The sequence below is a fragment of the Lagopus muta genome, chromosome 6 (assembly GCF_023343835.1).
Source record: "Lagopus muta isolate bLagMut1 chromosome 6, bLagMut1 primary, whole genome shotgun sequence".
NCBI classification, from domain to species: Eukaryota; Metazoa; Chordata; class Aves; order Galliformes; family Phasianidae; genus Lagopus; species Lagopus muta.
This window is the reverse complement of record NC_064438.1, coordinates 34,254,423-34,270,516: the sequence shown is the minus strand read 5'-3', so window position 1 is coordinate 34,270,516 and position 16,094 is coordinate 34,254,423. Positions and strand designations below refer to the sequence as shown.

The 16,094-nt window shown below is 36.2% G+C and overlaps 1 protein-coding gene across 8 annotated transcripts in view; it reads left to right on the top strand.

Moving 5' to 3' along the window:
- Positions 1-16,094, top strand: part of HEATR5A (HEAT repeat containing 5A) — a 58,634-nt gene that overhangs the window by 7,015 nt on the left and 35,525 nt on the right. For 6 of the 8 annotated variants that reach the window (XM_048949266.1, XM_048949265.1, XM_048949259.1 and 3 more), the window contains exons 2-10: positions 1,279-1,355; positions 2,583-2,873; positions 4,013-4,224; positions 8,666-8,774; positions 9,285-9,434; positions 9,712-9,883; positions 11,952-12,112; positions 14,467-14,722; positions 15,818-15,973. In XM_048949266.1, coding sequence (XP_048805223.1) covers positions 2,748-2,873; positions 4,013-4,224; positions 8,666-8,774; positions 9,285-9,434; positions 9,712-9,883; positions 11,952-12,112; positions 14,467-14,722; positions 15,818-15,973 — 1,342 coding nt within the window. In that variant the 5' untranslated portion in view covers positions 1,279-1,355; positions 2,583-2,747. Of the gene's footprint in view, positions 1-474; positions 495-1,278; positions 1,356-2,582; positions 2,874-4,012; positions 4,225-8,665; positions 8,775-9,284; positions 9,435-9,711; positions 9,884-11,951; positions 12,113-14,466; positions 14,723-15,817; positions 15,974-16,094 lie in introns of those variants that run through there. The other 2 variants (XM_048949262.1, XM_048949267.1) reach the window with 2 other exon arrangements.

The window sequence follows — 16,094 nt, the reverse complement described above, 5'->3', positions numbered from 1 at the left end:
TATTAAAAGGAAGTGCCTATAAGTTGGCTGCAGAGTTGTGAGCAGCATAGTTGACAGAGCCTAGACTTGTCCAGGTTGAAAAGCACCTTGGAAGCTCTTTTTTGTGTGACATTTTGCTCCAAGAAGGGTGAATTCAGGCTAGGTTGCTTAGCACTTTGCTTAGTCTAGTCTTAGTCTGAGAGCAAAGATTCTACAACTTCTCAGCGCCTGTTCCAGAGGTTGACAATCCTTAGAGAGAAAACCTTTTTTTCTAGCCTGTTGGAACCTTCCTTGTTTCAATTTGTGCTGTTTGTTTCTTGCATTGTTCCCTCCCACAGACCTCAATAGGCAAAGAATCTTCCATCTTCTTGTTAACCTTCTCTTGTGAAGGCTGTTGTTGAATTCCCTTGACACTTCTCTTTACCAAGCTAAACATGTCTGGCTGGTGGATACCATGGCTCCAGCCCATTGACTTTCTTCTTCTGGGGAGCCCCAGGCTGGAGGCACTAGCCCAGGTGTGATATAACAAGTTCCAGGCCCTTCGATCAGCTGGCTGACCTCTTTATGGTACAGCTTTGAAGTTTATGCGCTGGCCAGGATACCCTGGATGTTTGGTTAGGACAGCTCTGCGCAATTCTGCATAATTACAGCTATTTTGTTTTCTTCTTTTCTAACTGCTGACTTTGCTTTGCAAGATCTAATGAAGTTAAACTCTGTTTTTCTTTCTATATAGAGAAAGAAAAAAAGCAATGAAAATGTTAGTGATCATTTGAATATTTGCTTTTACTGCAGGGAACTAAATGCAGCACCAGCTGTTTCCAAACCGCCACTGAAAGAAGTTTAGATTACTTTGAAATGCATATGCACCTTTAGTCTATTTTCAACTTGAGTCTCCTAAAGACTGATTGAAAAGTGGTTGTATTTAAAATAGTATGCAAACTGTATTTCATATCCTGCTAGACTTAGTTAAAGGGAGAGGTTTAAGAAATGTTATTGTTCACTGATAACTGCATTAAAATTATTTCTGGAACTTAGGATGGATTAATTATGTTCATGTCTTGTATCTATAGTATTGTGTGTGGCTTTTTCAGAACAGATGAATCACCTTTGCCATCTCTGCTGATTACTGGTATAGATACGAATGTTGGCATGATTATAATAATTTGAGCTTAAAATAACAAATATTTTGCACCTGTGCTTTTGTTTTTTTAGACATTGAAATTGTTATTTTGTGTAGAACGGACACTTTTATCTAGAGTGCTTTTTTGAAACTGATCTTTATGTTAACTCTTTTTCTAGGAAGTAGAGTTCTTGACATCTTTTATCCAAGAACCTAGGGTGAAGAGGTTGTACAATGCGAAGACATAATCTGCAAGGTAAGTTAAGGTCCAGTATCTGACAGTGATCTGTTAAAGTGATCAGTGATCAGTTGAAGGGAAAATGTTATCAAACTTCTTCTCTGTGTGCATTGAAATGATTACTGTGGCCGTAGGTGTTTTAGAGACACTAGACAGCTCGTAACTTCAGTACTGAGCAGTGATGAAACTGTACTCAAATATTCAATGAAATAATAATTCTACAGATTTTGTATGTCACACACAAAAAGGTGACACTAGAGTTAAGTTCTCAGAGTGTTCATACTCTGAGGAGTATAAGTAGTAAATTGTGAATCTGCTTACCTGGTCAGTTTAAATGTGTATGTATATTTATATCTACTTATCATTTTATACTGTGATGTTCTGTCAAGCAGCCTGGTATTTCAGGTAAATTTAAAATGTCAGTTCATCACAGTGAGTTCCTTTGTGAGCAAATTTTATATTGAGATGTTTAGAATGTAGTGAAGGTAACCTTTTACTGTGCATTTGATGACAGCCTGAGTGCTGAATTATTTAGAATTGTTTTGTATTGCCCACTAGACTGTTAGATCATTTTACACTCTAATATTGTTACCACATAGGAGAAAACACATGCTCAGCAGCTCAGTGAACTCTGAAAGGATAATTTGTTTGGGAGTTAGCAATATGGCTGACATTTTACCAGAATAGTCTGAAATAAGTAAAATTAAACAACTTCAACTGAATTTGTTCTTGAAACCCTTTTTTTCAGTTTCTTAAGAAAAAAAAAAAGAGACATCATTGGAGGTTGTTTTTTCTTTGTGTCTCGCTTGGCACTGAGACTAGATCAAATGTTTGAAAAAGATGTTAACATTTAAGTCTGTAGATATAGTCAATGTGAATTCTTAGGTTTAGGTTACTTCCATCTTGCACTTAATTCTAGATCACAAAATCCATCTTATTTGAGGCTGTTTGATTGTTGTTTTCAGGCATATGTTTGGTCGAGTACCAGAAAAGCTCACTTTGTGTGAAACATGATGAATTAAAATAGTTCAGTGAGAACTCTGATGTATTCTAGACTATGTTTACTTGGCACATTATTTCAATATCGTATTTACCCCCAAAACATTAAATATTACTAATACCACCTAAACAAAATGACCGTGGTGTTTTTGAAAATTTTAAGTATTCTTTTAAAAAGTATTTTGAAATATTGGATGTAATAATGACTGCTTGATTCTCTTGTAACCTTTCTGTTTTTTTGTTTAGGTGTTCAAACTTCTGACTTGGCCATCAAATATTAATGGAAAAAAAACAAAAAACAAAAAACAACCCTGATTAATTAACATAATTCTGGCTGTTTGTTGGTTGTTTTTTTTTTTCCTTCAATTCTTTGGTGTTTGATGAGGAGAAATTCAAGGAAGATTTCAAGGAATGGAGTTAGCTCACAGTTTACTACTCAATGAAGAAGAGTATAACCAGCTTGACGAACATCAAAAAGCAGAGTTCATTTTTGAATGGTTACAGTATTTGGAAAAGCTTTTACCAGTTACTAGCAGGGTAAGTATAATGTGATTTGAAGAAAAGCACGTTGTTTTGGTTTTTTTTTGTTTTCTTATAAAAAAGTTGTATTCCATTTCCGTTGCTTTTCTTGTCTTTTACGTACTGTTGCAGATGATAACTACTGCACTACATTCATAAAAAAGAAGCAGAAATGTATATTTATTGATATAAAACTGACTTAACGAAGCTTAATTGCAAATAAGACAGTGCATTAACAAGATTTGAGATGGTAGGATATACTTAATTTGCTACTGCATAGCGGCTATGGTAAACACATATAGGATATTCTCCCAAAAGTCATGAGGTTCAGAGTGGACCCACTTTCACCACAGAGGTGTGGCTGGATCTTCTCCTAGCCCCCAGACTTGGTCATTTATTTACATTTGAGGGGTTATTTGTACACAGTCAATCTAAGATTGAATCTTAGTCAAGTTTTAGTCGAGAAAGCTTAAAACAAACTATTAGTAACTTACTTAGGATCTATACCAGCGAGGTGTCTTGATGTCAAGGTGTAAAAGATCTCTGTGCAAATGTAATCTTCAGATATATCCCTATTCAAGCAGAGATCTTGTTGTGCAGCCAGATGCCATGCAGAAGAGCAAGTGGAGTTCTTGCATTGCTCGCTATTTATGGATAGAAATAACTGACTCAAAGTGAGTTTTTTTGTTTTCTTTTCCAAGCGTATACAGTGTCAGCTGCTGAACCTTGTGTGTGCTACCAGTTCTTTCAGCCCCCCTCTGTGGGACAGATCTGTGGTGGTTAATCTGTCTTAACAACAGTGTTATCAATGCTGTTACTCACTGTCTTCCTGTGCAAGGCCTTCTATGCAAGTCCAGGCCAAAGGAGGGAACATGGGAAGAAGTTGGGGTGGGGGGGTACTGTGGAGCACATGGTCACAGGTACTGTATGGCACAAGAAGGCAACAGCTGTGCCTTCTAATAGGATATTATGGAACAATAGCAGGTAACAAAGAAGGAAATTTGGTTTACCCTTTCCAAAAGATGGTGACAACTCGAGAGGAGTGTAATCTCTATCCAGAGAGGTGTCACTCCCTCAGCTGCTAATCCTTTAATAAGGCGGGTGGATGGGGGACGGGACAGACGTTTAAATTTAACTACTACTGATTTTATTTCCAGACTGATATAAAAGAAAACCAGAAGAAACTGGTTGAACAATTGACTTCTTTATTAAACAATTCACCAGGACCCCCTACCAGGCGGCTTGTTGCCAAGAATTTAGCTGTACTTTATAGCACTGGAGACACTTTTTCTGTTTATCAAACAATTGAAAAATGTAATGAACTCATTCGGAGTAAAGATGATTCACCAAGTTATCTGCCTACAAAACTGTAAGTATTTTTCATTAGACTCAGACTTCAAATCTGGTAACGACAGAGACAAGTGTGATGACACATAAGATGTGAATGTAGGGGAGGGCATGCTCCCTCATTTTTGCTTGTTGTCCAAATAAGCTCTGTGGCTTAAAACACAGACTTTGAAAGGCTCCTTGATTAGAATAATTATTATGGGTGTGCCATAATAAGAAGTAACTTTATTTTCCTCCAAAAATCTCTGAACTTTTCAGACTGAGTACTAAAAGAGGAACTAAATTCCTTTGAAAACTGAAAGCAAATTCAAATTATTTCCTTCCCTCTAGACGCTGTAAAAATTATATCTTAGTCATTTAACATATGCTGCCTTTGAGGCAGAATTGTGAATGGTTAAGGATTTGTGTAGCTTTTTTATATATCTCTTTGTGACTTCCCTGGAAAGTTTTGGATAAGTTCAGCTGCAGGTTGTGAATAAAGTCAGCTCAGTACTTTATAACACGAATTACCCTTCAGAGTTTGATAGCTTAAATATATTTTTCATCCTTATTTAAGATTTTTTCTTGTTGCAATTCATATAAATACAGCATAAAAACAATCACATTAAACATGTTTAAATCACGTTACTTTTGAAGCATTCAACACAATGGTAATATGGCGTTTGATAGGAGTCAGTAAGGATTGTGTGCGTTAGAATAAAATTTGGCTTACCAAAATGTTTCACGTTTACTGGATCCACTGGAAAAAATGCACTGTGTGATCTGAAAGCTAAGTTGAATTAACTTATTTGGAAATGTAGACATGTTAAATCTGTATGCATGTGATACCATTTAAAGTTATAAATGACCACAGTATGCTTTAACGTAATGGAAGAAACTAAGGACAGTTTTTGCTTTATGGTTTTTGAGTATGAGAAGACAAAACGAGCTTGCAGTGCATATCGTTATATGGAAGCAATTCAAACATTACCTGTTAGAAAAGAGCTTAAGAAAGCTTTTAATATATTGCTTATTTTAAACTTAGTTTAAAAAAAAAAAAAAAAAAAAGTATTTACCTGACATGATAAATCTGAGTTCACTGCCACAGGACAGCTAATGAAAGAAAGAACATATTGGTATTGAATACTGTATATGGGCAGCAGGAACCTGAACAATAGAAGACGGTGATTTCCAACCAGGCAATTGAAAATCAGGCCTAAGAATAGCAGCAATGGATGACAGAGTAGGAGTGGGCAGGTGTTTAAAAAACAAGAAGGTGGTAGTATACTACTGAGAAGAGCAACAAAACAGATGAATACAGCTTCAAGTGGAAAATGCAGTGACTGAGCAAATTTCTTAAAGAGTTGAACTGAATGTAATTACTTAAAAGCATATGAAATATTTGTAATTAAATGCCTGAAGATGGCCAAAAGAACAGAGGAATATGAAATGTTTTTACAGGACACAAAATCAAACCTTAAGATATAGAAATACTAGGAATAATTTTTTTCTGGTACACTGTATGTCCTCCACTGTAGTAAAATAAAATAAAATAGAAGTAGAGATAGGGAAACATCATTGTGCATTATTAATTATACAGTACACATAGCAGATCAGAATTGGTTATTCCCCTTTTGTTTGAGTTGCTAATTGTGTTTCTGACAATCCTTTTCAAATGATGTTTCCTGGAAACAGATTTTTACAAGGAGTCTTGTCTTTTCCAGTGCTATATTGTTTTTTGATTCCTGATTTCAGTTGACCTCTTGTACTGTCTTAACAGTTAAGAATAAGCTCAGCTTAAGGAGTTTTAGTCCTGCAAAGTAAATTACTGCTATAGTACTGTTCTTCAACAGTGAAATGTGTAATTAACCTTCTAGGAGAGTTCAGTGTGGCACAGAACTCTACTGGTTTTTCTTGCTTCGGCTGCAAGACAGTTGCTTTGGAGGAAGTGAAATGATGTTAGCATAGCAAGGAGGGATGCTGGAGTCCATTGCCAGCAAAGCAAAAGTGACAAAGAAAGACAGAAATGGCAGAGATGGAGAGTAAGAAGGTAGAAAAGTAGCTGGAGGAGAGAGAAGAGGCAATGTTAAGAGTCCTGATTGGCATGAAAACAGAGGTGAGGAGAATGAAAGAGGGATGATGTGAAGAAAAAGGCATGAATAAATAATGGATTCAAAAAGGAGATTTCTTGTGGTATTGATGCTGAGGCACTAGGCTACGGAAAGGCATTTGGAATAAAAGCTTTATCTTGTGCAGCAATTAAGTGGACTACTTGGTGTCCAGTGAAGAAAGGCTGCTTTTTTTTTTTTTTTTTTTTTTTAATGCTTACTTTGCTTTTTTAAATTTTGACTAAAGTTTTGTCTGTTTGTCATCTGTTCTTGTTAATTTAGCATACATGCCCACATTGTCTGGTAGCTTTCAATCATTGTTAGCAAATTCTGATTCACCTGGAGACTCCTCTAATGACAGTTTCCAATGAATTGTTTGTTTATCTCATGATTTACTGCTTCTCTACTTTCATGTGGGTGGAAGATGTTTTAGGCGAGCAATTTTAAAAGAGAATAGCCATCATCTTCTACTAAAGCAGAGTGTGATGTGAGTCCTGTTATTGAATCAGACAAATATGTCACGTAGCATGACTTAAAGTTCCAAAGTTTTGAAAATATTCACTAGTATTGTTTTTAATCTGTAAGCGTTGTAAAAAATATTTGGCTGATCAGGAAACTTTCATTGCTGATCTCATTGTTAATTTACTACTTTTGAAATCTTACTTTTGCATTTATTGTTCTCTTAACAACTGTATTTGGGAGAGGTAGCAACTGAAGTTTATCTTATAGAATCATAGAATCACAAGTTTGGAAAGGACTTACAAGCTCATGTAGTCCAACTGTACTCCCATTACCCTTGCTACCACAAGCACTAACCCATATCTTGTAGCTCCTCATTCAGGCACCTCTTGAACACTGCCAGGGATGGAGACTCCTCCACCTCCCTTGGCGGGCCATTCCAGTGTCTGACCACTCTCTGAGAGAAAAAGTTTTTCCTCATGTCTAACCTAAACCTCCTTTGGTACAACTTGCTACCATTTCCTCGGGTCCTGTTTGTTGCCTGAGAGAAGAGGCCAAACCCCTCTTCACCACAACCTCCCTTCAGGAAGTTGTAGAGTGTGGTGAGGTCTCCTCTGAGCCTCCTCTTCTCTAGGCTAAACAATCCCAGCTCCCTCAACTGCTCCTCATAAGGTTTGTGCTCCAGATCCCTCACCAGTTTCGTTGCCCTTCTCTGGACATGTTCAAGCACTCAGTGTCATCTTGTAGTGAGGAGCCCAAAACTGAACACAATACTCGAGATGTGGCCTCACCAGTGCTGAGTACAGGCGGATGATCACCTCTCTGCTCCTGCTGGCCACACTATTTCTAATGCAGGCCAGGATGGCTTTGGCCCTCTTGGCCACCCAGGCACAATGCCAGCTCATGTTCAGCCAACCATCAACCACCATCCCCCAGGTCCCTTTCCTCTTCACAGTCATATTTAAAGTCATTTAAAAACACTGTGCAATGTGCTGCACATGATTTTTCCAGTTTTTCCAGTTTAAAATATGTTCAGTATGAGATGTTAAAACTCCATACGTAGTACTTAAATTCAACTGGGGAATAAGTTTAAAAAATGTTTTCTTGATGGTGATGCTGAGCTGTGTCACTGTGCATTACGTTGGTCTGGCCAAAGAGCAGAAGGGTGATTAAAGAAATCAGGAATTTTTTCCTTGTATTCAACAAAAAAAATTTACTCATAGATGGATCAATACAAAATCCAACTCTTAAGTAGTCATTGAAAGGAGTGCATTATTTAATTGAGCAACTATTTTTTTTTTTCCCCATCAATATTAAGCAATTTTTGCTTTTGCTAGGGAATTGCCTATGAGCATGCAGAGCACACAGACTCCAGTTGTCAAGTTATTTCTCCTAGAAACTAAATTCAGAACCTGTGTATAATGACAAGAACATAGATTTAGAAATCTTCTGTTCCCTCCAGAGTGTTTCCACGGTACATATGACTGTACACGCATGCCACAATTTTAACTATTTGACAATTTGCAATCTCCATCATGTTGTAAACAAACTCCTTCTTGTCTGCTTCTAGCTGCATATACAGTAGCATGATGTCATAGACTGTGATGCAGGCCACTCTTAGTTAGAAATTCATTGGTAAGGTTTAAGGATGGATCATGATTAAATGTTTTTTGATTGTAAAATGTGTTAGAGGTTTATCTTCCCAGCCCCTGTACCCTCGGTTCTCTTGTAGTGTGAGTGTGTGCCCCACACTCATCTTTTCTTTTTTTTTTTTTTCTTTTGATAATCCACTTACACTTTTGAAACATTCTATTTAGTTATTTTGTTACTTGTCAATTGATTACATTAGTCTTCTTAATCCCTTTCATCTGTTGTTGCATCCATTTTCATGCGTTTTTGGATTTGCTTTTGTTTTAGTGCTGCGGTGGTATGCTTGGGCTATTTATACAAAAAATTGGGAAGAATTTTGGGAAACAGTTTTACTGACACCGTTGGGAATGTGCTTAAAGCAATGAAGAATGCAGAGGTATTGGAACAGCATGTTTAAAAAATGATTGGAAAAATAATAGGATGTTTACCATTGATAGACCAATGAATAGGAGAAATTGCATGATACCAGTGTATGTAAAAATTGTGGTGAGTCATAGGATAAAATTCAATATCTGTATTCCAAAGAATTACCAATGGATTGTTGTCATAATTGGATTGAAGTTATTCTCATGCTGCTTTCATGAAAGAACTTGTTAATCTAGAAAATTTCATTGCCTTTACTAATGAGAACATTTTTGCTCCAGCTTGTTTCATATTTTGAATATTAAATTGCCCATGAGTACCTTTTCATAGAATGCAGAATCTTTTATCTTTACTTGGTTATAGTGTTACAGAACGAGTTCTCTAGCTCATTTCAGCATAAACAGATTTCTAACGGTGAAAAAAATCTCATACATTTGTTTACTTGTTTTGTTAGGCACCATTTTCTATTTCCAAGGAGTTTAGGACTATGGAACTGTAACATTTCTTCTTTTTCATTTTTCAGTCTCAAGGTCGTTATGAAATCATGCTTAGTTTACAAAATATGTTGAAGGGTTTAGGAGCTGCTGCTGTCTCTTGTCACAGAGATATTTACAAGGCTGCCCGATCATGTCTGACAGATCGATCCATGGCAGTCCGCTGTGCTGCTGCAAAGGTAAAGTGCTCTCATTATTTGCTATTTATTAACTCCCTAAACAAAGCTTTCATTTAATGGATGATAAACACATCAGTAAATACACTTTTTGCTTGTCTGTATTTCTTTGACATTGCCCTGGCAGCAAAAAATCAAGTAATTTTAGTATGAAGCAACACGCTTATTTTATTAGGGAGAACTCAGTCTTATGCTGCAAGCTAAAATCTGTACTGAGTGCTTTTCCATAACAAAACATTAACCTTAGGCATTTTTACTTCCTTTTCTCTCTTTTGTCTAGTGTCTTCTAGAACTTCAGAATGAAGCAGTATTTATGTGGAGTACGGATCTGGATAGCATTGTGACTTTGTGTTTTAAATCTTTTGAAGGTTCTAATTATGATGTACATTTAGCAGTTTCAAAACTTTTAGGCACAGTACTGGCTAGAGCTTTAACATCTAAGCAGGCAACAGGTAAGGTATGCACTTTGGTGATTCGTCATCTGTAAAAATCTTATCAGATGTTCTGAAACTCTGAAGTTCTGAAACCTGAAGTAAAATCACCATGTAAACTGCATCAAGCTGTTTGTATCTGTTGTTTGATCTTTTTGTTAACTTTTATTCTCATAACATTTTTTCTCATATAATACTGTAATGTTTTTACTTGTGTTGCACAACTATATACACTCACAATAATAATAAACAAGAAAAAATATTTGGTAAAACTAGTTTCCTCTGTTAGAAGAATATTGTTGTATTTTTGCAATGTGTAAGGAACACTAAGATGTGGTGGAGTATCTGCCTGTCAAACTGAAGAGCTAAGGATGGGTTTTTAAACTGTTTTTCCAAAATTGTCAGTACCATTTCTGGATTATATAGTGGTACAGACATGATCTGAAGCAGGAATGAACACACAGCTCTCTTAACAGAGCACGTATAACAGTTTCTGTTGACAGGCATCCTGAGAAAAATTTAGCATCTCAAATCTTTGGTATCATTCGGAGTGGGCGTTTTTAGTCCAGTCTTAGGAGCCCAAAACTAAACTTCCAACTGTAATCTATGTGAAATATAACATGATGCAGAGTGAGTATGATTCTTCAGGACAAGGGGAAACGGCGGGAAACTGCAGCACAGGAAGTTCCGCACAAACATGCGCAAGAACTTCTTTATAGTGAGGTGACGGAGCACTGGAACAGGCTGCCCAGGGAGGTGGTGGAGTCTCCTTCTCTGGAGACGTTCAAGACCTGCCTGGATGCCTACCTGTGCTACCTGGTGTAGGGAACCTGCTTTGGCAGGGGGGTTGGACTCGATGATCTCTGGAGGTCCCTTCCAACCCCTACAATTCTGTGATTCTGTGATTCTTTTAATGACATCAAGACTTTGTGTGCGATAAGCAGAAAATGACAAAATGAAGTCATTAAGCCCAGCTTACTGCTTTTTCAAAATTCTTGAGGTTATCTGCTTACTTTGAGGATTCTTAAAAATCTTGTATTCCGAAGATATTTTTTAGAAAAAAAAAAAAAATCTTTAGAGAGAAAAAAACAATTAAAACTGGTCTTTTTATATTAAAATAGGGAGGGGAAAAAACCTTCTCAGTCCTCTTTATAAACTGTTTTCTTCTTCCAAGCAATCTAGTTATATAACCTTAACACTTCAGTAATGCAAGAAGCTCATCCAGCTGTTTTGTTGGTTATTTTTAGTAGTGAATCCTTAGGTTAAAAACAAGTTAGATCTGCGTGAGATGGAAGCTGGGTTAAGGCTGAAATGGGCTAGGGAACAAGAGGAGGGAGCAAAACATGAGGGAGTACGTAGCTACAAAATTTCTGCTTTGAATGTGATAGCCAATTAGCAGTGGGGATTATGATTACTGCTTTATTATCTAAAGTCGTCTTAGTCTCTATCTCATCAAAATATGAGAAATGAGTGAAAAACAGCAAAAATTTTAGATTGCTTAGTTCACACACTGTGCAGTAATCGTGAAGTTTGCACATGCACAATTCCTAGCATATATTTTAAATGGATATTCTGCCAGGGAATGAAACAGAATAGAAATCAGAGATACTTTCTTTCCGGCAGATTGTAAACATGTTCTATTACTCTCATTATTTTGGGGAATTGGTACTAAGTTAGAAGGTTTTTGTTTCTAAAAATACCTTTTGCAGTGTCCGTATCTGGCTAAGTGTAACAGGAAGGTAATCTGTCCTGTCTTGAGTCTGGAAGAGAAAGTTATCTTTAGTGAGGTGGATGAGTTGGTCAGGGCTTTCGTGAAGCTTAAGATAGCAGGAGTAGGCTATACAGACTGTTCTACAGAGAGGGCCTAGATTTGATGGTAAATACCATACAGAGAGGATGTGTGCATATGCATGTGTATGTGTGTGTGTGTGCGTTTGTATATAAAATGTTTCAAGCATGTTTGGATTTGGTTGTGTTACTGATTTGTTTAAATCCATCTTTTCTAAAACGATTGGAGTCAAAGCTTTACCTCTGAAATACGAATAAGTTCTACAGAGCTATTCCTCTAAACAATTATATCTATTTTTAGTATCCACCAAGCATAACTCCCGCAGAATCTCTTTGGAAGAAGTGATGGAGCTCTTAGGAACTGGATTTCTGCGTGGAAGTTATGGATTTCTACGAGCCAGTGGTGATATGCTGAAAGGGACCAGCTCAGTCAGCAGAGATGTTAGGGTTGGAGTCACACAGGTTTGTGTTACATTATTTATGTTGTTCTAAGATTGCTGAATATTCCTACAACTGTTTTTATATATCCCTTATTTCATCCTTGTTTGTATCTGTGACAAAATTTAATAATAAAAATTTTCACCTTGAATTGTGCTGGAAAGAAGATTTCTAATGTTTCTTGTTGTTTATATGGCAGTTTGAAACTTTCAAAATGAAGCGTGTGTTACTAGTGAAATCTTTAAGTGACTTAAAAAAAAAAAAGTGATATAAGTAATTACTTTCATCAAATTGTTTCTTATTAGTAATTTACTGCCTTGTGCCTAAAATTTAGAGGGGGAAGGTGCAAGAATTTTTTAAACATGGAGTGGTTTCCTACTATACAACCATTCTCAGTCCCATTTTGAAAGAATGAGTTCTGCTTTGAATAATTAAAAAATAAAAAATAAGGAGAAACAGTTTAGTGACACAAAGCAAATATTTGCTGACTGGTTTTGTTGTGTTCCAGAATGCTTAGTTAAAGGATAGAACTTTAACTGAGAAGAGCTGAAGTCAGAATGTGCAGTGCATACTGGTAAAAAGCGTAAATTTTTGAGATAAGCTAAGTGCTTGTGAAAACCTATGTATTCAAATGTTAATGGTATTGATGAACATTTACATGTCTAACAGTAGTGATTATTTTAATGTTACAGTCTGTACAAGTATTTATGTCAGTATTTGCCAGTAAGGGGATTTTTAGGCATTTCAACTACTGTAGTGCAAAAAACAATCTCTAAATTAATTTGAATTACTTATGGAAGCTGCCTGACTTTGCATTGGAGAAGCTAGAAGATATTCACAGATTGTCTTCATGTTCAGCTCATGTTAGGTGGGGACATGAACTTCTGGCAGAATGATAGATAAGCCAGGGAGAAATATTTACCTAGAAAATGCATGCCAGACACCTAGGGTTTTCTATATATGCAGTCATTTCATTGATTTTTATTTTTATTTTTTTTTTAATTCTTTTTTTTCCAGGAATAGGTATTTCACTTCAGTATTTTTACTTCATGTACTTTCTAAAAAAAATTGTTTCCATTCTTCATGCATTTCTAAGCTAATGCATACCAGTTCTATATGGTGTACTGTTGCTGTACTATCACAGTAAAATCAGTGATGTTTCTGTAAGAAACAGAGTTTTGTGTATACCGATGCTTGCAAGAAGAAAATGCTTTCGTTTATAAAATGTATTGGTTATTATTTGAATTACAGTTTGTTATAATTTTTAAAATCTGTAAGAATTCTGAAGATGGCTTCTTATATATGGAAGAATAATTTGTATTTATTCATGATATGGTCAAGTTCAAGATGTAGCCGTGGCAGTATGAGTCTTTGCAACCCTATTCTGTTAAATTCCTCAGTTTTTGAATCTGTAAAGCAGTGGTAATGTACTGGTACATTATTAAGCCTAAGTAGCATTTGTTAAGAGCTATTAATTGTCAATAGGATTTTCTTGTTTCTCCACCTGCATTACATCACTTTCTTTTGTGTAAATAGTTTAGTCATTAATGTTGTACACAAGTCACAGTATATAAGAAGTAAATAGAGAAGTTTGTTGATGGGTAGTACTTGTGAACTTTCTTTTGAGGACTATTGCATATTGGATTGCATATACTCATTTTATGGCATTCATTTTTCTTGGTGGTAACACATCTATTCATTAAAAAACCCAGCGCATGCATACAGAAGGCATTTATAAGGGAGTGTATTCTGTAGCAAAATAAATGGTGTTCTGGTAATTAGATTTGTAAAGTGACACTGCATTCTTTCTCTTTGTTGTGATGTCCACAGTCTTTCTATAGTACCTCCGCTGCAAAGCAAACAATGAAAATTCATTGAGATTAAGAGCAGTGCTTGGGGGCTGCAAATGTTCCCTAATTCCAAGCCTGTAATAACAAAATTCTCTCAGGGTTATGGGTTACAGTATTGTAACATAGTAGTTCTTAAAATGCATTCATACATTAAATTTGTGTTCCATGTGCAGAATATTAAATAGCTAGGAGCTGTTGTTCAGTGAGACCAAACACAGTGTTTTACATAACAAGTGCCTGTGCAGGGTAAACTGCCATTTCTCACACTCTGGAATGAAATAAAGTAGGCAAGCAACTTGAATTAACTTACAGTCAAACTAAGCTGTGTTATTGCTAGAATATTTTTTAGGGCTGCATTTTTCACCTTCTACCTGCAGGTGAGAATGTACCAGATATATGAACTCAGTTCAGTGATTTTTGTATTTCTGGAATTGCAGAGGCATAAATAATTATGTATGTGGGATAGCTGATAGCAGTTCTCCAGATGATTTTCCTCTAAAATATGACTTCTTTTCAAATCTTTTCCAGGCATATGTGGTATTTGTCTCTACATTAGGAGGACAGTGGCTTGAAAGGAACTTCTCTGCCTTCCTTTCTCATATTCTAGATCTTGTTTCTCAGTCTCACCCTAAGGCTATTCAGAATCAGATGGAGGCTATCGGCTGTCGCTGCTGTGTTTCATTTATCCTTCGAGCTACAGTAGGAGGCCTTCTTGGGGAAAAAGCTCAAATTGCAGCTGCCAAGGAGATTTGTCAGGCCATCTGGAAACTGAAGAAAGTTGTGGGTATGGATCTAACAAGATTATCCATTTGGGCCTCTTGTTTTTTTCTTTAAGTGGTTTCTAACTTCCTAATCCAGAAACTGCAGAAAAATAACATCTAGTGCTGATTTATTACCATAATAATTTAGAAGGGTTTTGGTAGTGTGTTTTGTTTTTAACTTGGGCTGTTTCATTTTTTTTGTTAGTACGTGTGTAGATATTAACACCTTCTTTTTTTGCTTTAGCTACTTACTCACTAGCAAAATCACTCTAACCACTTACAAATATGACAGTATTATGAATCTGTGCAGGAATGAAATGCAGGCAGTATTGTAAAATGACAGTTGACAGTTGATACACATCTAGCCACGTTCTGCTTTCCTGTTCAGTACATATGGCACTACTGATGGTTTGTTCCTAATTGTAAAAAGGAGTATTTCTCCTGAAGAAAACAGGTAGTCAGGTACATAGCTTCCAAGCAAACTGCTGATCTCCCACCATCATCCTTGTTGGGAGGATGAAAGAGAGTACTATACTGCTGCATACTGTGTTCTGTTTACGTATCTAAATGATAAATGTATAAACTGACTTGATAATTTGTGTCTCAAAAGATGAAATTAGGAAACAAAACAAGTAAACATTTTTTTCCCATTTTTATTTCATCCCTATTACTGTGTCTATCCTTATTCTCCCCCTTCTTGTGCCTCATTCACTCTTGTGCTCTTTCTTTCTTTCCTGTGATTTTTTTTTTTTTTTTTTTTCCTACTACGTGTATAATCTGACAGGTTATATTCATTCCTTGTCAAAACATGACCTCTTAAAGTCATCTTTGGGAAGGCTGGGAATAGCATGCTTCTTTCTAGCCACTGTTCTCATCAGCTGTTTGGTGTTGGTGTTTTTTTTCCATTTTGTTTTTCTAACTGTGAGGGCAGTTATATTTAAGTATATACTTGCCTTAATGAAGTAAACCTTTATGAAAACAATTTGATCGATGATTAAAATGGTAATGATAAAAGTTTGTTTAGTAATACAAAGTACCATAGCAAAACCCTTTATCTGATTGCTTTGTTTCATTTATGGTAGCAATTTCATGGAGTTCTTCCTATGTTGTGTTATCAGATGCTTCAGTGAGTGACAGTAACTTGGAGACACGAATTAGTACAACAGATGTAACAAGAAGTCAGCATGTGCTTGTGTGTGCGCTTCAAGAACTTGGAAGTCTCATCCATGGCTTAGGAACTACAGCAGCACCGTTACTACAGGACTCCAGTACTGGTATGTGCCCTGAATTTTTTTCATGTACGAGAGTATAAAATATATTCCCATTTTTACTATGATCTATGATTGCTTGTGGCTGGACTGTTAACTCTTTAAAATTCATTGGCATGGGAAATAA